Source organism: Lytechinus pictus, chromosome 10, assembly GCF_037042905.1.
Source record: "Lytechinus pictus isolate F3 Inbred chromosome 10, Lp3.0, whole genome shotgun sequence".
Taxonomy (NCBI): Eukaryota; Metazoa; Echinodermata; class Echinoidea; order Temnopleuroida; family Toxopneustidae; genus Lytechinus; species Lytechinus pictus.
This window is the reverse complement of record NC_087254.1, coordinates 16,802,214-16,825,240: the sequence shown is the minus strand read 5'-3', so window position 1 is coordinate 16,825,240 and position 23,027 is coordinate 16,802,214. Positions and strand designations below refer to the sequence as shown.

General features: G+C 39.3%; 2 protein-coding genes across 2 annotated transcripts in view; both read left to right on the top strand.

Annotated features, from left to right (window-relative positions):
- Nucleotides 1–14,125, top strand: part of LOC129270250 (uncharacterized) — a 117,054-nt gene extending 102,929 nt beyond the window's left edge. The window contains exons 40-46 of the mRNA XM_064106038.1: nt 4,364–4,747; nt 6,904–6,999; nt 7,490–7,834; nt 9,398–9,496; nt 9,971–10,327; nt 10,559–10,657; nt 13,947–14,125. Coding sequence (XP_063962108.1) covers nt 4,364–4,747; nt 6,904–6,999; nt 7,490–7,834; nt 9,398–9,496; nt 9,971–10,327; nt 10,559–10,657; nt 13,947–14,125 — 1,559 coding nt within the window. The remainder of the gene's footprint in view (nt 1–4,363; nt 4,748–6,903; nt 7,000–7,489; nt 7,835–9,397; nt 9,497–9,970; nt 10,328–10,558; nt 10,658–13,946) is intronic.
- Nucleotides 14,126–20,413: 6,288 nt separating this feature from the next.
- LOC129270248 (uncharacterized) overlaps nt 20,414–23,027 on the top strand; it is a 68,193-nt gene continuing 65,579 nt past the window's right edge. The window contains exons 1-2 of the mRNA XM_064106037.1: nt 20,414–20,465; nt 20,801–21,160. Coding sequence (XP_063962107.1) covers nt 20,414–20,465; nt 20,801–21,160 — 412 coding nt within the window. The remainder of the gene's footprint in view (nt 20,466–20,800; nt 21,161–23,027) is intronic.

The window sequence follows — 23,027 nt, the reverse complement described above, 5'->3', positions numbered from 1 at the left end:
ATTAACCTTTTGGTTAATTGTTTAATTATTAATTAATTTTAATAATTATTTTGTATTGAATTTTTTTTTTTGACTTTTTTCTTAAATTTTTGGGAAGCCCTCCTGTTCTTTTTTTAATAGCGTCTTTGTTTTCGCTAATTAGTTTTCGGCTTCCAGTTTAAAGGAAGTAAGCCCTTACTTCTTCCTTTCAGATCAGCTTGGGGCGTCTTTTTTGCCGCCTATTACTTGTTTTCTTTTTCGACCTTTGTCAAAAAGAACCAAAAAAAAAAAATCCTTGTGTTTTTTTTTCTTAGCTGATCCTGCTCTTCGTCTTGGACTTAGACGTTTTCTGTTTTTAATTAATTAACGTCATGTCGATCCCTGCCCGCTCGTGTAATTAATTTTAAAAAAAACAAAACAAAACTTTGGTTTTTTTTTCTCACTTGAGCTTCTTAACTTTGTTCTCATAACTCATGTTGAGAAGGTGGTCCTGTTAATTACCTGACTTATTAATTTTAGTATTAATAATTTCTGGAAGGGATCTTGTTTTGTCACCTTTCTTGCCCAGCCACCCCTCCACCCCCTCTCTGTTTTCGCCCCTACTTGTTCTTTCAGGTTAAGAACTTACCAGGTAGATGAGCTTTTCGACTCATCTCTTGATGACTCCAACCTGCCGCTGGGAGAGAACCAGACATGGTATTGTCCCTGTGATCAGCGGCGGTGAGTATGAGGGCAAGAGAGTGAGACCCTTTGCATAGGGCTTTATATAGGGTGGAACCGTGGTTTGCGTCCACGTGCCCTGGAAAAAGAAGGGTGGAACCTTGGAGTCGCGTCCACGTGCCCAAGAGGGTGGAACCGCGCCCACGTGTCCGAGCGTTTTAGGGTGGAACCGTGGCGCGGCGTCCACGTGCCTGAAAGGTGATAGCCAAGGCTCCCTCGACGGGACCTGAACCTATTTGGGGAGTGTTGTACTAGTATAGAAAACCTCACCATTCCAGGGCTGCCTGACCCACCGGCTATCGGGTCCGACAAGTCCGGGTTAAGAGCGTGGGAGTTTTTTTCCCGGCACAGACTAGGCTCGATGCTTTGTCAGTCTCTGTCAGGGAGCATTAGCAAAGGGCTACCAGCCCCTAGTCGCTAGAGACACGTGAGCTCGACCCCGTCAATCTCACGATTAACTGATCAGGGTGGAACCGTGGAATCGCGTCCAAGCGCCCTTAAAGGTGGAACAATGAAATTGCGTTCATGTGCTTGAACGGCTTGATCAGATTTGGGTGACTTTTCTCATGCGAGATATCACGTCCCCCTCCCCGTCTCTTGTGCCCTCTTCCCCCCCCCCCCCCCCCCCGGCGGGGGCCGCACAGAAGAGGAAGAAGAAGAAATTCTAGGTCGCTAATCCCGCTTTGCGAGCAGACCTTTCTTTCTGATTCTTGTGCCGATGGCCAGGCGTCGTAACTTCATGTTACAACAGAACGCCCTCGAGTATCACGGATCTTTATCCTCATGCTCCCTGTCAGCTAAAACCGCCGTGTCGAGCACCGGGCAGGTCAAGCAGACATTCGCCATCTCACACCTCGGAGAGTCACCGGCAATATCATGATTCGCCGGCTCACGCACCTGCAAGGGAAATCCCCGCTAATACACAGGTGTTATCGACATACGGGCGTAGCCCCCCATTATGTCACCAGACTCCCGATAATTGTGGGTCAGGCGTCGCAACTCTCATGTTGCTTCACACACCCACGAGCAGTGCGGGTAATTCCCCCACGCTTCATATCAGCTTCAGCCGCCGTGCTAAGCACTGTGCGGTTAAAGCAGTCACCTGCCCTCTCACGCCGGGCATTTATTGAAACGCTATTCACCTACACGGTGACCCCCGTTTCTATGCAGGTGCTTCCGACATACGGCTTTCAAGCATCAACATGTCGGCAAGCTCTTGGTGACCGACGGCTGGACGTTGCATCCGTACAGGTTGCATCTATACGTCCCCGAGCATTACGGGTTCTTACCCTCGTGTTCTCCGTCATTATAAGACCGCCGCTACGCGATGGCTGAGCTTTATCAGCAGCCTCGCACCAACCGCCGGCTCTTTTTTATGAAATTGCCGGCCCTTTCACCCACATGGGTGAATTCTCGATATGTATAGGTGCTGCTGACGTATGGGTCTCACCCAGTAAGTCGGCAAGCTCCCGAAATCGCTGGTTGGACGCTGAAGCCGCTTTGCTGTTTTTTGTTGGTCTAATTGCCGGTGTCGGGTATTGAGCGGATTGAGATTTCTCCCGCCAACCCGCACCCCGGGGAGCCGTCGGCGAGTTCACCTGCATGGGTATCCCCCAATAATATGCAGGTACTCCCCAATTTGCCCTCTACGTCAAGTTTCACTTACGGCGACGGCTCTTTCAGCGGTAACTCTCTCCATTCTACCCCCTAGGCGGGCCTGTAGATTGGAGGTAAGAATTTCTTACATACCGCATACCGTCCTTCTCTCGTGAGAAAGTTTGGCTTCCTTTGCTGGAAGTCCTCTATTGTTATCCCTGTAGTAAAAAAGCCCAGCCCCTCTGAACACAACGACTATCGTCCGGTAGCATTGACTTCAATAGCGATGAAGTGCCTAGAACGAATTATACTGAAGTATATTCTCCAACCCATAAAGCACCTGGTTGACCCCCATCAGTACGCCTATCAGCCGAAGAAGTCCGTTCAAGATGCGGTCCTTTATTTGACACTTCTTCTCTGCAAGCACACAGATGAAAAATGTCTGGATGTGAAACCGTCCCTAATTTTGTGGCTACCTGACTTTCTTCGGAATAGAATCCAGCGCGTCCGCGTCCAAGATGCTTTGAGCGATCCCATAGTAACGAATATAGGTTCACCTCAGGGCTGTGTGATCTCTGCAATCCTATCTGTTCTATATACCAATGACTGTCGTTACCTTTCCCAAAATGTCTCCATCCTCAAATACGCCGATGACACAGTTATAGTTGGTCTAATTAAGGAATGTGAACTTGAGTATCTAAACTGTGTAAATTGGTTTACCGACTGGTGTAATGACAATTTCTTAGATCTTAATGCAACAAAAACAAAAGAAATGATATTTGACTTTAGAAATAATAAACAAGTAGAACCAAGTGATTGTCATGTTAGAATCAATGAAGAGGAAATTGAAATAGTTCATAAGTTTAAATACCTAGGTACCATCATTATTGACAATGGTTTAAAGTGGGGAGATCAGTGCAATTCAATTCACAAGAAGGCAATGCAACGGATGTATTTCATAAGAAAATTGAAGTCATTCCATGTTGACCGCACCATAATGGTTTATTCTATAGATCACTCATTGAAAGCATCATCATATTTGATTGTGTGGTTTGGTTATGTCAACCTATTTTTTACAGACAGGTCACAAGAAAGATCTGAATATACTCAGTAGAATGGTCAGACAAGCAGAAAAAATAACAGGACACAACTTAAACCTCATTGATGTATGTCGAAACAGAATACTTAAAAAGGCAAAAGAAATAATACACAATAATGATCACCCATTGAATGTAAATTACGAATGGATGAGGTCTGGTAATAGACTACGGTCAGCACGTTGTCGAACAAATAGGTTCTTAAACTCATTCGTGCCAAGCTCAATCCAGATGCTGAATGAGGAAAGGATTATGTAAAAATGATGATATGCCTAATAATGTAAATTTACCTTGTCGGGTAGTTGGTGCAGACGATGTTCAAAGTAGGTAAACGGTAGTCATGGGGGTAATGGTATATACATACACTGAACAATAAAGTACAAGTTCTTTTATATAATTAACGGCTTGAATAGTCAATATAAAGTCCTAAATGAGAAAGATAATTATACGAATAAATATGTTAATTCTTTAAAACAACAACAATATTGAAAATTAAAAATAATATGTAAATACTGATAACAATAACAATTACAAGTGGACAATGCTGTGAAGATTTGTATTACGGATTTTTATTTTAATTCTAATGTCAATTTCATTTCAATATCCGATATCTTACTTTCAGTTCCAATTTCCATTTCAATCTTAATTTTAATGTCAACATTGTGTCAAATGCTACGCACGTGTATATCATAATTGTCTATATGTGATTGTTTGATTTTTCTGTAAATATGTTCATTCTCCATGCTATGTTATTTATGTTCAATACCATGAAAAATGCAAATTTCCACTTATTTATTTATTTGGACAATAAATACTACCTTATGAACCTTATGAAAAGGACGATTCCAAAGTAGGAAATTTAAGCAACACTGAAATCATCTTTTCTTTAATAAATAAAAATTTATTTTACAATGCTTCTTGAATATATTTTTCAATGCTCATGTCATAGATTTACAATACTTTTTTCATAGAACCCAGTCAAGTTCAGTACCTGCAAGAGGAAGAGAACATAACAGTAACGTCTCCAGCCTACCCAGAAAACTTTGAGGATTCATTGTTCTTCACATACGTCCTCCAAACCAATGCATCTGGATTCCGAATCGTACCCCAGAACATCTCACTTGGGTACGGAGACATCCTTAGTTTTGGTCCTGGTGCTGATCCATTTTTCAACACACCACCAACGTTCAGCTTTAATCACTATAACTATAGTGTCAAAGGGAGTTATGTCATTGCATCCTCATCAATGTGGATAAGGCTGATTTCTTCGTCAAGTGATGCGGACCCCTATGATTACTATGATTACCTCACAGAAAGGGTGTTTGGTGTGCTCATTCAGAGCATTAATACATCTGGTAAGAGTCTAGACCTCACTGAAGTGGGGTTGATTATAACGATGATAGTATATTATCATTTCTGTCTTGCCCACCAGGGTGAAGGCGAGACTAAGGGATCCAAATGTCGTCCGTCCGTCACAAACATTATGACAAATAACTCCGCAACCAGTAGTCACTTTTCAAAAAAACTTGGTAGATGTATTTATGGGACCTGCATGTAATGCTGCAGTTGGAGGTCACATAATAAGGTCAGAGGTCATTTACAGGTCAATGTTAGAGTTTACGTGCAAGAATTTCTTATAACACATAAATCCGCAACCGTAAGTCACTTTTCAACCAAACTTAGATGGTAGATGTACTTAGGGAACCTGCATGTAATGCTGCAGTTGGAGGTTACATGGTAAGGTCAAAGGTCATTTTCAGGTCAACATTAAAGTTTACATGCAAGACTCTCTAACCTACAACTCCGCAACCGAAAGTCACTTTTAACCCAAACTTGGGTTTTATGTACTGAGGGGACCTGCATGTCATGCTGCAGTTGGAGGTCACATGGTAAGGTCAAAGGTCATTTTCAGGTTAACGTTAAAGTTGACATGCAAGACTCTCTTATGACTTATAACTCTGCAACCATAAGTCACTTTTCAACCAAACTTGGGTTGTAGATATACTGAGGAGACCTGCATATTATGGCGCAGTCAGAGGTCACATGGTAATTTCAAAGGTCATTTTGAGGTCATTGTTATGACATAACTCGGCAACTGTAAGTCACTTTTGAACTAATTTTGGGTTGTAGCTGTACTTATAGGAGACCTGCATGTTATTGTGTTCAGAGGTCACATGGTAAGGTCAAAGTTCATTTTGAGGTCAACATTAAAGTTTATGTGCGAGACTCTTATAACAAATGTTATTCCATCTCAGTTGTTTTACAATGAACTTTTGATACAATTCTGTTGCATGCCCTTGCAAATCACAATATTTCTGGTTACTATCACAAGTGGGCGAGACACAACATCGCTTATAGAGTGTGAATGCACAGTGTGTTAAATGTGTTATAAGACACATTTGGGCTCTCTTGTAAATCAGTTTACATAATTGAAGGGGCTACCCTGGTAAAAGAAAGCTGAAATAAATAAATAAGAAAACTTACTGTTATTTTTTTTCAAGTAACAGCTTATTTGATAGATATGATTAACATTTTCATAAATCTTTATAAATGGTTTTAAACTTGTGTAATATAAATCCAGGCCAATTATGGGTTTCAAGATTATCACTTTCATGTCCTGAAAATCTGTACCACAGTATAATGTAAAGCGAGATTATAGGCGTCCGCTTTTCCGACGGCGGCGGCATCAACGTCAAATCTTAACCTAAGGTTAAGTTTTTGAAATAACATCATAACTTAGAAAGTATATGGAGGTAGTTCATGAAACTTGGACATAAGGGTAATCAAGTATTACTGAACATCCTGCCAGAGTGTCAGGTCACATGACCAAGGTCAAAGGTAATTTAGGGTCAATGAACTTAGACCATGTTGGGGGAATCAATATCGAAATCTTAATCTAAGGTTAAGTTTTTGAAATGTCATTATAACTTAGAAAGTATATGGCCCTAGTTCATGAAACTTGCACATAAGGGTAATGAAGTATTATTAAATATTGTGTGCTAGTTTCAGGTCACAGGATCAAGGTCAAAGGTCATTTAGGGTCAATGAACTTTGGCCATGTTGGGGGTATTTGTTGAATTTGCATCATAACTTTGATAGTTATGGATCTAGTTCATAAAACATAGAAATTAGGGTAATCAAGTATAAATGATTGTTTTGCACACATCTTAGATCACATGATCATAGTCAAAGGTCAATTTGGGTCAATGGATAAATATTCTATTAGCATATGAATGTTTCCTTTTGTGAATAATTATTCAATAGCTGTTTTCAAAGTCAGCATTGCTGCTTTGCAGGCGAGACTGCCAGAGGCGTTCCACTTGTTTTTATATACTTCTTTAGGAACAATATATATTTGGTGTTATTATTTGAAAGAGAACATGTTAATGTTCAAGTTTTATTCCGATGTGAAGATTTCAAGTGATACATATTCACCCCAGAATTATAAGTGTACTATTTTTCACTATTGATATATTGCTTTGTTGTATCTTTGCTCAATTACCATTTACAGACCTCTTTGTTTGTTCTGATGGCAAATTTTTCAATTCTCCTTCTCGGTGTGATGGTGTTGATCATTGTAGAGATGGAGCTGATGAAAACGGGTGTGGTGAGTTATTTCCCCCCTCCTCCTCAACCCATTCTCCATGAGAATAATGAAATCCCCATAGACTTTGTACATGGCCCACCCGGTTCCCATAGGCAACGGGTCACGTTCAAAACAACTTGTGACACAACATTTCTGTGCTGTCTCATGATATATAAAATGCTATGCAACAATAATTGTCATGTGCATTAGTCATGTACTGCTTTATACAAATGTTTATAAGCACTGCATATTATTACCCCAGCTTTAGCATATCTGCCAATAAAGTGATTCTCTGTTGAGGAAGAAATTTCTATCAGGTAAGAAATTCAAGGTTCTGAATTTTGAATGGGCTTCTTAATTTGGATTGGCAATATAAGAAAAGTTTAAATGTTCCTTCCTGAATAGTTACATGGTCATGTGCAATAAAATAAGATCTAGAAATACATAGGGCAATTACCAGAAGCCTGAGATGCCGTATTGAATTGTTCATATTTTATTGTTTAACTTTCAGAATACCTGATCAGTGTTGGAGAAACCTTCTACTTGTCATTCTATGACCCATACTATGGATACAATACTAATAGGTTATGGTTATTCAAAATCGATTCTCCAAGCAGTGCACCCAGTCTCGCCTTCTTTGTGTACATTTATAATATTTATATACCATATGGTGGCATACTTCGCATTGGCTCTGGGCTTGTCCCCAGGAATGACACAGAAATCAACTTCTCCGGTGGTTATTATCATGATGGGTCAAGAAGGCTTATTCAGTCATCAGAGATGCATGTGGAGCTCATTAGATCTTACTCTTACTATTCTTATTTCTACATGGAGATTACACCCCGTTCAACAGAAGGTAGGTCCATTGCGTTATGTCAACCTATTTTTTACAGACAGGTCCTAAGCTTTCCCTTGTAATCAGTCTAAACTACAAGTTCTCAAACTGGAAATGATTGCATTATGTTAAGCTATTAGGTTTACAGACAGGTAGTGTAACTTCGGATTAAAAATCAACAAACTCCTTTTTGTGTCTGTCATTTCTGTTGAGTGCTATCGTTTATATTTTTATATTCTATAAATATAGATCTTTATGGCTCTGTGCTATTTTTTAAGCTAAAAAGCCAACATCAGCAAGTGAAATAATTTTTACCTACTTTTAATTCACCAGCATGCTTCCCTTTGTAATCACAGGAATGGCATGGCAATCATATAGAAAAGATGATTTCGGGAGGTTGAAATATATATTATAGTTGGTTTATCAATCAAGAAAAAAAGTCATTCAAATTTTAAAGAGAGTAGTGATCTGTAATCTGTGATATCCTCACATTATCATAATTGATTATGTTACTTTACCATTACCAAGAGCAAACAGACTAAGTAGCTAAGTATAAATAATTTGCTCAATAATGATATTACTATTTGTAGGGCTCTTGTTATAGTACTTTTTCATATTTGTCTCGCCTGTATAGCAGAGCGAGACCATCGTCGCTGCTTTTACGGCGGCGGTGTCGTCAACATTGAAATCTTAACTAAGGTTTAGTTTTTGAAATGTCATCATAACTTAGAAAGTATATAGACCTAGTTGAACATAACGTGAACAAACGTGAACATAAAGGTAATCAAGTAAAACTTAACATCCTGCCTGAGGTTCTGGTCACTTGACTAAGGTCAAAGGTCATTTAGGGTCAATGAACTTAGACCATATTGGGGGAATCAATATCTAAATCTTAACCAAGGTTAAGTTTTCAAAATGTCGTCATAATTTTATTGATCTATTTCATGAAACTTAGACACAAGAGCAATTCAGTATCCGTAAACATCCTGTGTGAGTTTCAGGTCACATGACCAAGGTCAAATGTCATTTAGGGTCAATGAACTTTGATAATGGTGGGGGTATTTGTAGAATTGTCATAAGTTTAACAGTTTATACATCTAGTTAATGAAACTTGGACATAAGAATGACCATGTATCCATGAATATCCTGTGCTTGTTTCAGGTCACATGACCAAGATCAAAGGTCATTTAAGGCCAATGAACTTTGCACATGTTGAGGGTATTTGTTGAATTGGCATCATAACTTAAAAAGTATGTAGATCATGAAACGTAGACATACATGTAAGGGTAATCGAGTGTGAATGATTGTTTTGCACATTTTTAAGTGACATGGTCAACGGCCATGTTGGGTCAGTGGACATACATGTAGTTTAGTATCATATGAATGTTTTCTTTTGTGAAGCATTCATAGCTGTTTTCAAAATTAGCACTGCTGCTATATTGAATTGCTTAATGCAGGCGAGACAGCCATAAACGTTCCACTTGTTCGGTTTGGAATACTTTGAAAGTAAAGCATTGAGTCATCTTAAGTTTCTCAACTTATTCATGGTCCTCATTATTTACTAGTTCATAACTTTATGTTTAGGTCTCTTTGTATGTAATGACGAATCCTACGCTTTCAACAAATCTTCTTTGTGTGATGTCAACATCGACTGTCCAGATTCTAGTGATGAAAACAGCTGTGGTAACTTCACATTCATTTTCTTATTTATGACAGCAATTATTGCATAATTATGTAATTGAAATATGACATTATTTGGTTGAGTTTGCTCAAATATGTATTCAACATTATTTGATGGAGAGGCTCCTTTTTGCAAATTCCTTATCTTAATATACATCTAATCTATATCAAGATTGACACAAAAGTTGTTACATTATGTTGATATCTTTAAAATTAATAAAAAAATGTAATTGCCTTTTGTAAATTAAACTTCCCAGACAATTATTTCATTTTCATCATTTTTGTTATCGCAGCCCATTTCCTATTCCTGAAAGAAAGGAACATTGATTTTAAATTTATTTCTAGTAATTCCTATAGATTATTAGTATAAGTATTACAATTACTACAAAAATCATCAAATATCATTATTATTTTGTTCTTCTAGTAGTAGTATTATTGTTATTAACTTTCAACAAGCAATGTTTTTTTCTCTTTCAGTCCACACCTTAAATCTTACAGACACAATAGAGTTTTACAGTCCTGGGTACCCTTATTACTATGGAAGTAACGAACATGCTTTGTGGCTCTTTAATACAAGTGGTACTGCCCCCACCAACTCCATGGCAGTAGCATTCAACATCACCCTTAACATCGTGTATCTTTCCTATGGTGATACCATACGGATAGGACCTGGTCTTGTACCCAACAATGATTCTGCATTCTACCGTGGAGGCCTCGAAAACTATGTAACACAACACATGTTAGCTGCATCAGAGATGTTCATTGAATTCACCTCAACACCATACTCTGAATATGGGACCTTCAAAATAGATATATCAGTGGTCTATCTTTCTGGTAAATATGAGGGGTTCTATCTAAAAAACAAATAAATTTGCAAGAATAACTGTTTTATCATTGATTTAATTGAAATTGCAAGTAAGAAACAAAAATAATTCTTTATATTTGAAAACCTCTTAGAATCTGATCATGATTTCTTTTTTTTTTGGGGGGGGTGAAATCCTTGAAATAAATATCGTGAATTTTGAAAGGTACCTTTCATAATCTTAATTTCCTTGTAAAATGCAGATCCCTTCTCATGCAAGAAAGTCCCCTGGTCAGTTGATGGATCTGCAAAATGTGACGTAATACTGGATTGTGAAGATGGTAGCGATGAAGAATCATGTGGTAAGTTTTGTTGGTTTGATTTTGCTGAATGAATCGAATCAGAATTAATTTGAATCTTGTTCCCATAATATCTAGTAGGAAATCATAAGCTAAGAATTTTTCATATGGCTGTTTTTGGGGTTGGGTAGGATGAATAAATTGCTTAATAAATGGAAGGTGCGTTGCAGCTTCATGGGTGATTATTCGAGGTATATTATTGGGTATTGTATTGGGATCAGTGGAATCTTTGTCTTTCATTGTTGAAAGTGGGTCTTTTAGTTGTATTTGGGGGTTTGTCATTGTGTGAGAACAGTAGGGTGTATGGAAAGTGGGTCTTTTAGTTGTATGTGGGGATGGATCATAGTGGAAGAAAAATGTGAAAAAATGAGTGGGAAAGTGGGTCGTTCGGTTGTGTGGGTGGATCATTGTGAGAAAAGAGTAAGGTAGTGTGGAAAGTGGGTTTTTCGGTTGAGCGGGTGGATCATTATGAAAGAAATGTGATAAAATGAATGGGAAAGTGAGTCTTTTGGCTGTGTGGGTGGATATTTGTGGGTGGAGAGTAGTGGAGTGTGGAAAGTGGGTCTTTCAGTTGTGTGGGTGGATCATTGTGGGAGGAGGGTAGTGATAAAATGAATGGGAAAGTGGGTCTTTCAGTTGTGTGGGTGGATCATTGTGGGAGGAGGGTAGTGGAGTGTGGAAAGTGGGTCTTTCAGTTGTGTGGGTGGATCATTGTGGGAGAAGAGTAGTGGAGTGTGGAAAGTGGGTCTTTCAGTTGTGTGGGTGGATCATTAAGGGAGGAGAGTAGTGGAGTGTGGAAAGTAGGTCTTTCAGTTGTGTGGGTAGATCATTGTGGGAGAAGAGTAGGGGAGTGTGGAAAGTGGGTTTTTCAGTTGTGTGGGTTGATCATTGTCGGAGGAGGGTAGTGGAGTGTGGAAAGTGGGTTTTTTAGTTGTGTCGGTGGATCATTGTGGGAGAAGAGTAGTGGAGTGTGGAAAGTGGGTCTTTCAGTTGTGTGGGTTGATCATTGTGGGAGGAGAGTAGTGGAGTGTGGAAAGTGGGTCTTTCAGTTGTGTGGTTGGATCATTGTGGGAGGAGAGTAGTGGAGTGTGGAAAGTGGGTCTTTTAGTTGTGTGGGTAGATCATTATGGGAGTAGTGGAGTGTGGAAAGTGGGTCTTTCAGTTGTGTGGGTGGATCATTGTGGGAGGAGGGTAGTGGAGTGTGGAAAGTGGGTTTTTCAGTTGTGTCGGTGGATCATTGTGGGAGACGAGTAGTGGAGTGTGGAAAGTGGGTCTTTCAGTTGTGTGGGTTGATCATTGTGGGAGGAGAGTAGTGGAATGTGGAAAGTCTTTCAGTTGTGTGGTTGGATCATTGTGGGAGCGGAGTAGTGGAGTGTGGAAAGTGGGTCTTTCAGTTGTGTGGTTGGATCATTGTGGGAGCAGAGTAGTGGAGTGTGGAAAGTGGGTCTTTTAGTTGTGTGGGTGGATCATTGTGGGAGGAGAGTAGTGGAAAGTGGGTCTTTCAGTTCTGTGGGAGGAGGGTAGTGGAGTGTGGAAAGTGGGTCTTTCAGTTGTGTGGGTTGATCATTGTGGGAGGAGGGTAGTGGAGTGTGGAAAGTGGGTCTTTCAGTTCTGTGGGAGGAGGGTAGTGGAGTGTGGAAAGTGGGTCTTTCAGTTGTGTGGGTGGATCATTGTGGGAGAAGAGTAGGGGAGTGTGGAAAGTAAGTCTTTCAGTTGTGTGGGTGGATCATTATGGGAGGAGAGTAGTGGAGTGTGGAAAGTGGGTCATTCAGTTTTGTGGGTTGATCATTGTGGGAGGAGAGTAGTGGAGTGTGGAAAGTGGGTCTTTCAGTTGTGTGGGTGGATCATTGTGGGAGAAGAGTAGGGGAGTGTGGAAAGTAGGTCTTTCAGTTGTGTGGGTGGATCATTATGGGAGGAGAGTAGTGGAGCGTGGAAAGTGGGTCATTCAGTTTTGTGGGTTGATCATTGTGGGAGGAGAGTAGTGGAGTGTGGAAAGTGGGTCTTTCAGTTGTGTGGGTGGATCATTAAGGGAGGAGAGTAGTGGAGTGTCGAAAGTAGGTCTTTCGGTTGTGTTGGTGGATCATTGTGGGAGGAGGGTAGTTGAGTGTGGAAAGTAGGTCTTTCAGTTGTGTGGGTGGATCATTGTGGGAGGAGGTTAGTGGAGTGTGGAAAGTGGGTCTTTCAGTTGTGTGGGTGGATCATATTGGGAGAAGAGTAGGGGAGTGTGGAAAGTAAGTCTTTCAGTTGTGTGGGTGGATCATTGTGGGAGGAGAGTAGTGGAGTGTGGAAAGTGGGTTTTTCAGTTGTGTGGGTGGATCATTGTGGGAGGAGAGTAGTGGAGTGTGGAAAGTGGGTTTTTCAGTTGTGTGGGTGGATCATTGTGGGAGGAGGGTACTGGAGTGTCGATAGTGGGTCGTATATGGGGATGGGTCATTGTGTGAGAAGAGTAGGGGAGTGTGGAAATTGGATCTTCTAGTTGCATCATAATCATTTGGAAAATAAAAATAGGGAGGGTGTGGGAAGTGGATGTTTCCATTGTGTGAGGATGAGTTTGAGTTTGAATCTTTTAGTTGTGTGTGGAGGTGGATCATTTTCAGAGGAGAGTGGGGGAGTGTGGAAAGTTGAGTCCGTCCATTATGCGGGATGGGTTGGTGTGAAAGAAGAGAAGGGGGATTGTGGGAGGAGGGTTGTTGAGTGTGTGAAGTTGGTATTTCTGTTGTGTGGGATGGATCATTGTGAAAAAGGAGTGAGAAAGCGTGGGATGTGGGTTTTTTCCATTGCGTTTGGGTGGGTCAGTGTGATAAAAGAGTAGGGGACTGTAGAAAAAAAAAATTCAATGCAATTCAATTTTTTTTTTTTTTTATTAGGGAAAATCACATGAGTAGTACGTTGTAAATGTGAAGATCAATCATCCTGGATGTAGATACTGGTTGATATTAGCTTCAATCTTACCTTATAGATACGCGATCATGGTCCATTAGTTGTGAACTTGCATGATGGGTCGATGGATTGGAAGTTCATTCCGATTAACTCTTCCATTGAATCGTATTCGATGTGATCGGTTGATGCTGTCTGGGGTGATATCGACATCAAGTTTCTCCTTAGCAAGTTTGTTGATGATTTAGTCGGTATCCTTGTTGACATTCTCTTTGATTCTATGAATGACAAGGCAGTTTCTTCTAGACTGCTGCATGCTCAAGGTCTTTTACACAGGCTTCTGCTTTCAATAATTTCAATGCCAATTGCTGAATTTTGGTTTCTATCTTTTTCTATCGTTTCCATCTTGAAACAGCTATGCAATGCAGGGGCCAGCACATGTCCCAGAACGGGATCCAATCGTTCCTCTACCAGTCGCCTGTCGCTGAATGCTTGAACAATAGCCTTCACAATAAAATGAATTTCATCAATTCTGTGGGGTTTAGTGGTTGCCTTTTGTTGTGCCCTCTTGCTGAGACCCTATGGCTTGCCTGAGTCGAGCCCTATGTGTGCAGTTGGATTACCACTTGAGTCTTCTTGTTCTGAACGATGTGTAACGACCATGGTCACTTGTTAGAATGAGTGAGAAAGTGTGGAAGGTGGGTCTTTCCATTCTGTGGGTAGGTCAGTGGGGTAGAAGAGTAGGAATTTGTTGAAAGTTGGTCTTTCCGTTGTGTGGAGGTAGGACAGTGTGGAAAGTGGGTCTTTTAGTTGTCGGGGGTGGATCATTGGAAGAGTAGAATAAGGGAGTGTGGAAAGTTGGTCTTTCAGTTGTAGTGGATCAATGACAGAGAAGAGTATGAGAGTGTGGAAAGTTAAGTCTTTCTGTTATGTTGGGTGGGTCAGTTTGAAAGAAGAGTAGGAAAGTGGGGATGGATCATTGCGAGAGAAGAGTGTGGGAAGTGGTTGTGGGAGTTGTGTGAGGTGGGTCGGTGTGGTAAAAGATTAGGGGGGTGTTAAAGGTGGGTCTTTTAGTTGTATGGGGGTTGGTCAGTGTGATGGAAGAATAGGAGAGTTTGGATGGTTGTCTTTGATATTTTGGGGGTGGATTAATTTAAGTCTGACTATGAATTCAAAGCAGGAATAGTAGATGCATTTAGAGCATAATTTAATATATTAAAATGTGGGAGAACGTGTCCTGTGAACATGATCTGACTATTATGATGATGGAATATATAATACACGCAAATGAAAATTAAATGCAATTTTTCAGCTAAAATTATATCTGCAGGATAATAATAGAGAGTATTTCTAAAGCGCCAAATCCACATTGATTATGTGCTCAAGGCGCTGCGAAAAGGAAATAATAGAAAAATTACACGGTACAGGAAGGGACAAAGATAAAAAGAATGACAGTCATGACAATGAAAGGAAACTGCTGGAAGGCAATTTTAAACAAATGGGTTTTTAGAGTAATTTTGAAATTATCGATATTTGAAATACTACGAATGGAATATGGCAACTGATTCCATAAGGATGGCCCAGCATGTGCAAATGTCCGATCCCCCCATGATTTCTTGGATTTAGGAACTGTAAGCAATTTGGAATCAGAAGATCTTAAACGTTGAGGAGGATTGTATGGCATCAACAAATTAACATTATATTCTGGGGCAGATCCATGGATACAGTGAAAAACTAACAATAATAACTTAAATACAATACGGTACTCGATGGGTAACTAATGCAGTGAGGACAGAACTGGAGTTATGTGAGTAGAGCGTCTGATAAGGGTAACAATACGGGCTGCAGAATTCTGTAATTTTTGTAAGCGTGAGAGTTGGGATTGTGGAAGGTGAAACAAAAGAGAATTGCCAAAATCAAGTCGAGATGATATCAGAGCATGTATAATCTTTTCTGTAGCGGATCGGGTTAAATACTTGCGAATGATGCCTAAATTACGCAATTGATATCTGACTGATTTACACACGGAAGTGATCTGGGCAGACATAGACATTGTTGAATCAAACAAAACTCCAAGATCCCTGCATGATTTGGATGGCATAACATTAACATTACCAATTCTCAAAGAGGGAAGTCTTATCTTATCTAGTGCAGCTTTAGAGCCAATAAACAGCAGCTCAGATTTATCTTAATTTAATTTTAAAGAATTGCAGCTCATCCACCTATTGATATCGTGAACACAAGCCTCAAGATTTTTTACAGCATCAATGCCATTGGTCTGGTTAGGTAGGAATGATGTGTACAGTTGAATATCGTCTGCATAACAATGATAATTAAAACAATGGCTTCTTAAAATCTGTTTAAGGCCACCCAAGTACAATGAAAAAAGGGTCGGGCCTCCGACTGATCCCTGCGGTACACCATGAACTAGTTCAGCAGGATCACTCTTTGAATTGTTAATACAGACTACTTGAAACCTTTCAGATAAGTATGACTTAAACCACTCTAGAGCTATCCCATCAACCCCAAGGGATCTCAGAGTATTTAGCATGATTGTATGATTGACAGTGTCAAACGCTGAAGATAAGTCAAGAAGTAAGAGAACAGTAATTTTTCCGTTATCCATGTCTTTCAAGATGTCATTAGATAGATTGACAAGCAAAGTCTTAACGCTATGATGCACTCGATATGCTGACTGGCGATTGTCCAAGAGATCGTTCTCCTGTAGATATTCTGATAGCCTTGAAAAGACCACACGCTCAAGGATCTTGGACAAAAAAGGAAGGTTTGACACAGGTCGATAATTCTGAAGAGCTTCAGCATCAAGAGATGGCTTCTTTAAGACTGGGTGGATGTAAGCTAACTTCAGTGAACTCGGAACCGATGCCTGCTGAATACTCTGGTTGACAATGCTGGCTATGATAGGCGCAAAAACCTGAGCACAATCTTTCACTAAGGGAGTAGGAATCGGATCCAAGTCGCAGGACTTCGGTGGCATATTGCGAAGAAGTCTCTCAATCTCAGCTGGTGTCGTAGATTCAAAAGATAGCAGAGATGCAGATGTTTGCACAGATGAAGACCGCGTGACGTCTGTGGACATGCTGCTACATATCTTATTTGTCTTTGACTGAAAGAACTGCATGAAGAGCTGGGCTAAACTTTCACCATCAACATGAGCTGGAAGAGGTGATGACTTCTTGCGACCTAGAAGATGATTGGCCACACTGAATAGTCGTTTAGAGTCCGTTCCACAGTCTTCGATGAGACTAACATAGTAATTACACTTTGCTTTTTGAACAAGGGAGTTGACAACCTTTCTTTGATTGCAATACAGCTGCCGATCAATTTCCAACTTGCCTTGTGATCGCCATTTCCGTTCAGCTTGTCGACAGCTACGCTTTGCGAGGGCAATTTCATGGTTGTACCACGGGCTGACAGAGTGATCTCGCCTGCAGCGTGTCTTAGCAGGTGCAACAACATCAAGGATGCTACATAGCTGAGAGTTGTAGTTGTCGACAGCACTCTGTATGTCTATGGTGGAAACTGACGTAAAAGCATGAAGAACATCAGCTGCAAATTCATTTCTGTCTATCACTTTAATATTTCGCACAACTTTACAACTGCTGATCTGGTGAGGTTTACCAACATGGAGTTTGCAAGTGATGGCAGAATGATCAGATATGCCTGGTGTGACTTGAACATTGGAATGAAAATGACTCTCAAATTTGCGGAATATCAACACATCAAGAATATGTCCTTTCTCATGGGTCGCTTCATCGACTACTTGTAGAAGACCATGACTGGACAACAATTCAGTGAATCTCTTGGTGTTAGAAGAAGTCAGATTGTCCAAGTGGATATTCAAATCGCCGCATATCAGTAGAGGTGTCGCTCGAAGGAGTCTATCATCAAGCATGGATGTGAACTCATCAAGGAACTGTGTGAGAGCAGACTGAGTCCCAGGAGGCCTGTAGATGGTGACAATGTCAGTACTAATGCCTTTCGAAGTCACAGTAGCTGACATCATCTCGAAGCTCTCATAGACTACATGCAGTTTAATAACTACATCGGGTTGATTGCAATAAAGAAGTCCGATGCCTCCGCCACGTCTTCCGACCCTAGGTCGATGCTTGAAGGTGAAACCATCCGGACAGAGATCAGCAATCACCGCATCGTCACATGTAGTTAGCCAAGTCTCACATACACATACAATGTCAAGGTGCTTGTCAGCAACAAAGTCTTGAAAGTCTGTTGATTTATTTCTGAGTGAGCGAGCATTAAGCACACAGAAATTAAGTTCATCATGGTTTGCATGTACAGATGTATCTGACGTATCTGAGCATAGCCGGAAGTTAGAAGATGGACGATCTTGACTCTTCTGTGTGATACTAGTACTGTTCTTTCATTTGCCACCTCGTGTTCCTCTACGTGTTCTCCTTCGATGAATTCCGAGTGACTGAATGGCGCGTTGAACATTATGTGGAAGCTGTATGCTTGGATGTCTCCACTGCAAGAGTTCTGATGGGGAATACCTAATTGTATGTTGAAGATGATGAAGATGATGATCAGGTCTAGGTGAAGAGGAGAGTGAGTCATCTTTACCCCTGTCCGGTCCTGGATGTGGATGAACATCTCCAGCATGCAATAGTTCTATTTGGAACGAAGCTGAGCAGTTTGGATAGTAAGAGATTCTCCCCTTTAGAAAGTTCTTTCTGATGAATGCACCATGATGGATTGACTGCACAAAGAACTGTTCACTGCAGTGCACAAGGCCATTCAGAGAGGCACTTAAGTACAGTACAACAAACACACTAAGATGAATATACCTCATTGTATTCAACTTGTAATCCCTACCTACAAGTACAACCTAACAGACATGTATAATAGCTAATGGTACTCACATAGAATTAGACGTATGGGATATGGCCACCAGATACCGCAGATACAATCATATCCCCAAAAAATGATACATCAGAATACAACATAAATAAAACACTTCAAGAACTCCAAATTGTCTAGTAGTTTCCAGGTTACTAATACAAGATCATGGTAACATTAGAAATACAAATTTCTACAAATGACAAGAAATATAGAAGAAAATATTGGAGAGCAAGCATGAAGCATGTGCAAATGCTAATGCGCTCATCCCTCTTAGGTTTAAATAATTGGTCAATTTATATACGCCCGTCCTAGACGGGACGTATAATGGTATCACGCTTGTCCGTCCGTCTGTCTGTCCATTAACTTTTCCTTGTAAATGTGATAACTTCAGTTCGACTTAACTTAGGCTCATATAATTTGGTGTGTATAATACTATCATAGATCTTAGGAAGTCTATTGATTTTGAGGTCAAAAGGTCAAGCTCACACTGACATATTTTCATCTTACCCTTCTGCAGTCCTTGTAAACATAATAACTTCAGTTTGATTTAATTTAGGCTCATATAATTTGGTGTGTATGATACTAGCTGAGATCCCAGGAAGCCTTTTGATTTTGAGGTCCAAAGATCAAAGGTCAAGATCACACTGACATGTTTCATCTTAACCTTTCAAAGTCCTTGTAAACGCGATAATTTTAGTTTAACTTAACCTAGGCTCATAAAATTTGGTGTGAATGATACTAACATGGATCCCAGGAGGCCTATTGATTTTGAGGTCAAAAGGTCAAGATAACAGTGACATGTTTTCATCTTACCCTTCTGAAGTCCTTGTTAACGCGATAACTTCAGTTGAACTTAACCTAGGCTTATATAATTTGGTGTGTATGATACTAGCATAGATCCCAGCAATTCTATTGATTTTGAGGTCAGAAGTTCAAAGGTGAAGTCGCCACCTTCCACTTTTCTTGCGTGACCAATAACTCCATGTTTGTCTCACCTGCATAGCAGAGTGAGACTATAGGCGCCGCTTTTGCGACGGCGGTGGCAGCGGCGTCAACACCAAATCTTAACCGAAGGTTAAGTTTTTTAAATGACTGTATAACTTAGAAAGTATATGGACCTAGTTCATGAAACTTAGCCATAAAGTTAATCAAGTATTACTCAACATCCTGCCTAAGTTTTATGTCACATGATCAAGGTGAAAGGTCATTTAGGGTCAATGAACTTAGACATGTTGGGGTAATCAATATCAAAATCTTAACCTAAGGTTAAGTTTTTCAAATGTCATCATAACTTTGAAAATATATGGACCTAGTTCATGGAACTTAGACATAAGGTTAATCAAGTATTACTGAACATCCTGCATAAGTTTCACGTCACATGACCAAGGTCATTTAGGGTCAATGAACCTTGGCCAAATTGGGGGTATCTGTTGAATTGCCATCATAACTTTGAAATTTTATGGATCTGATTCATGAATCTTGGACATAATAGTAATCAAGTATCAATCACTGAACATCCTGTGCAAGTTTCAGGTCACATGATTAAGGTTAAAGGTCAATGAACTTTGGCCATAATGGGGATATCTGTTGAATTACCATCATAACTTCGAAAGTTTATGGATCTGACTCATGAAACTTAGACATAAGAGTAATCAAGTATCACTGAACATCCTGTGCGAGTTTCAGGTCACATGATCAAGGTCAAAGGTCATGTAAGGTCAATGAACCATGTTGTGGGTATTTGATGAATTACTATCATATCTCTGTAAGTGTATTGGTCTAGTTCATAAAACATGGACATAAGAGTAACCAAGTATCACTGAACATCTTGTGCCAGTTTCAGGTCACATGACCAAGGTCAAAGGTCAATGGACATTGGCCACGTTGGGGGTATTTGTTGAATTACCATCATAACTCTGTAAGTATATTGGTCGAGTTCATAAAACTTGGACATAAGAGTCGTCAAGTATTATTGAATATCTCATGCGAGATTCAGGTAACATGACCAAAGTCAAAGGTCATTTAAGGTCATTGAACTTTGGCCATTTTAGAGGTAATTATTAGATTGCTGTCATAACTTTCAAAGTTTATAGATATAGTGTATAAAATGTGGATATAGGGGTAATCAAGTATCACTGACAAGTTTTAGGTTACATGATCAAGGTCAAATGTCAATGAACGTAGTATTGTATCATATGAATGGTGTTTTTTGTGAATAATTATTTTATAGTAGTTTTCAAAGTCAGCACTGCTGCTATATTGAATCGCGTGATGGAGGTGAGACCGCCAGAAGCATTCCACTTGTCTGCGTTACAGGCAGGCGTATTATGTGCTCGCCTTGGCGACACTCTTGTTTTAATCTTCTTTGGTTTGTATTATCCTACACAGTTCATGTGATGAATAGTGGCCAGCATCTGGACGTTCTTTCACCAAATTACCCACATGAATATTCAACCAACATTACTATCTTATGGCGCTTTGAGGCAAATTCATCGGTAGAAGGCAACTATACTTTTGTTGTGAGGATCCATGGGTTATACCTTGACAGCTATGATACTTTGAGGATAGGACGTGGTGCTGATCCAAATGGAATTGCTGTGGCTAATTTCACTGGCTATGAACACCGTTATGATGATAGCATTGCCATTGAAGGAGACCAGCTCTTTATTCAGTTTACATCTGATGACTACAATGACTATTATGTTTCAGGATATTTTAGAATAGAGGTTGGACTCTATCGAGAAGAAGGTAAAGTGAATTCATTTTTTATTAAAATCACATTTGATGTTTTGAAGTCCAAGAGAGGGTGAAAAGACTATCATTTATTTAATTCAGTAAACTCTTGGGCACTCTGCAGAGCGGATTTGGCGCATTTCAAATCACATTTACTCTTATTATTATTAAATTCCAAGTATCTAAAATAAATCCAGATCAGCTGTGAATAGTGACCAGCCGAATTTTGAATTTATGTTAAATCATAACTTTTAAATCTCAAAAGATTTAAACTCAAATCTTTTAGATTTATATTTAAATCATCAAGGTTTAAATCTATATCTAATATTCGGCTGGTCACTTTTCACAGCCCATCTGCATTTACTTTAAATCCTTGGAATTTAGAGTGTATGTACGATTAAAAACATACAAATATAATAGTTTTGAACATTATAGTATACAAATAGATGAGACATTAAGATATTCTATAATAGTGTTAAATAAAAGAAGGAAAAACGTGTCCCAAAAAGTCTCTAAGGCTTGAAAAGGGGATACCAAGAATAATACAAAAGAATATAGAAAATGATTTGCACTTAATATAGAGCAGAGCACTTGAATGTGATGCTGCAACAGTCACAATCAGACCAAGAGACCTTTAACCCTAAATCTCCCGGGGTATTTTGATTCTTGTCATTCCCGAGGGGGGGGGGGCATTATGGCCCCCCTTAAGATCTCAGCCGCGGATTGCGTGATCACAACGAAAATTTGCATGATGGTAGAGAATGATATACTCTACGCAGATGCATTGGTAAATTTCACTGAATTCATATATTTTCATTTTATATGAATTATGCTAATTTATTCATAAAATCATACTTTTTGCTCTGATTCACTAAATAAAAGCTCCTAAAATGCTATTTTTTGGTGAAAATATTCCTTATAGCATTCCTAACAATTGTGAATTCTGGTACCAAGACCGATTTCTTATGTATTTTGTTGTTTTTTAATTCATTATGTATTTCTTTGTTTTTTTTACTTTTTGTTTTTTTATTGTTTTTTCGATGGAAATCGTTAAAATCGATAAAAAACAAGGCAAAATTAATTAAGTTTAATCAGTAAAAGTAGAAATAATGATACATTTATGAATTTTGGCTAATACACAATCTGCATTGGATTTGTACATGAAATCACGTTTATGAGCAATTTGGGGTCTGACATGCACTTACATAATGTTGCGTGATGTTGTAACCGCGTACCCGGGCGTCACAAATTTGAATTGAATTTATTACCAAATCTCACTGTCAGGTACAATACCTGAAATAGTACATCACGTATGAACGAAAATATTTGGTTAATTGGAGCTAACATAGTAGCAAGATGCTAATCAAATTTAGCCACAAATGATGTTATAGTTTAAACAATAATTTGAACTAAATCAAAGTATTATCAATATTATACATCAAATTTAGTACTAGTATTAATTTTACTTATTGCTGATACAGACAATTGCTGTCATCTTTAGTGAACATATTAACACTTTTTTCAGAAAAAATATCTTAATTACTCACATGGACTCACAATTCTCAAATAATCGTACAGGTATTCTTCCAGCAGCATTAGTTTTTACAATTTGCTAAATATCTAAATATAGAGACTAGATAAATGTTGTAATTAGTTAAGATCCAGAAATAGCAGTCTCCTTTTAAATATTCTGTTTGATATATATTCTCTTTACTTGCTCTGTACTTAGAATTATTAAGATATTATTTTGAATATTTCTCAAGGAAGAAGCAGCGTAGCTCGCTCGCTTAGAGTGCATGTTTCGGATAAGATCGTAGATCTCAACTTGAGGGGCTCGAGTCCAACTCATGACGAAACGCATTTAACAAAAAATCTGATGCTA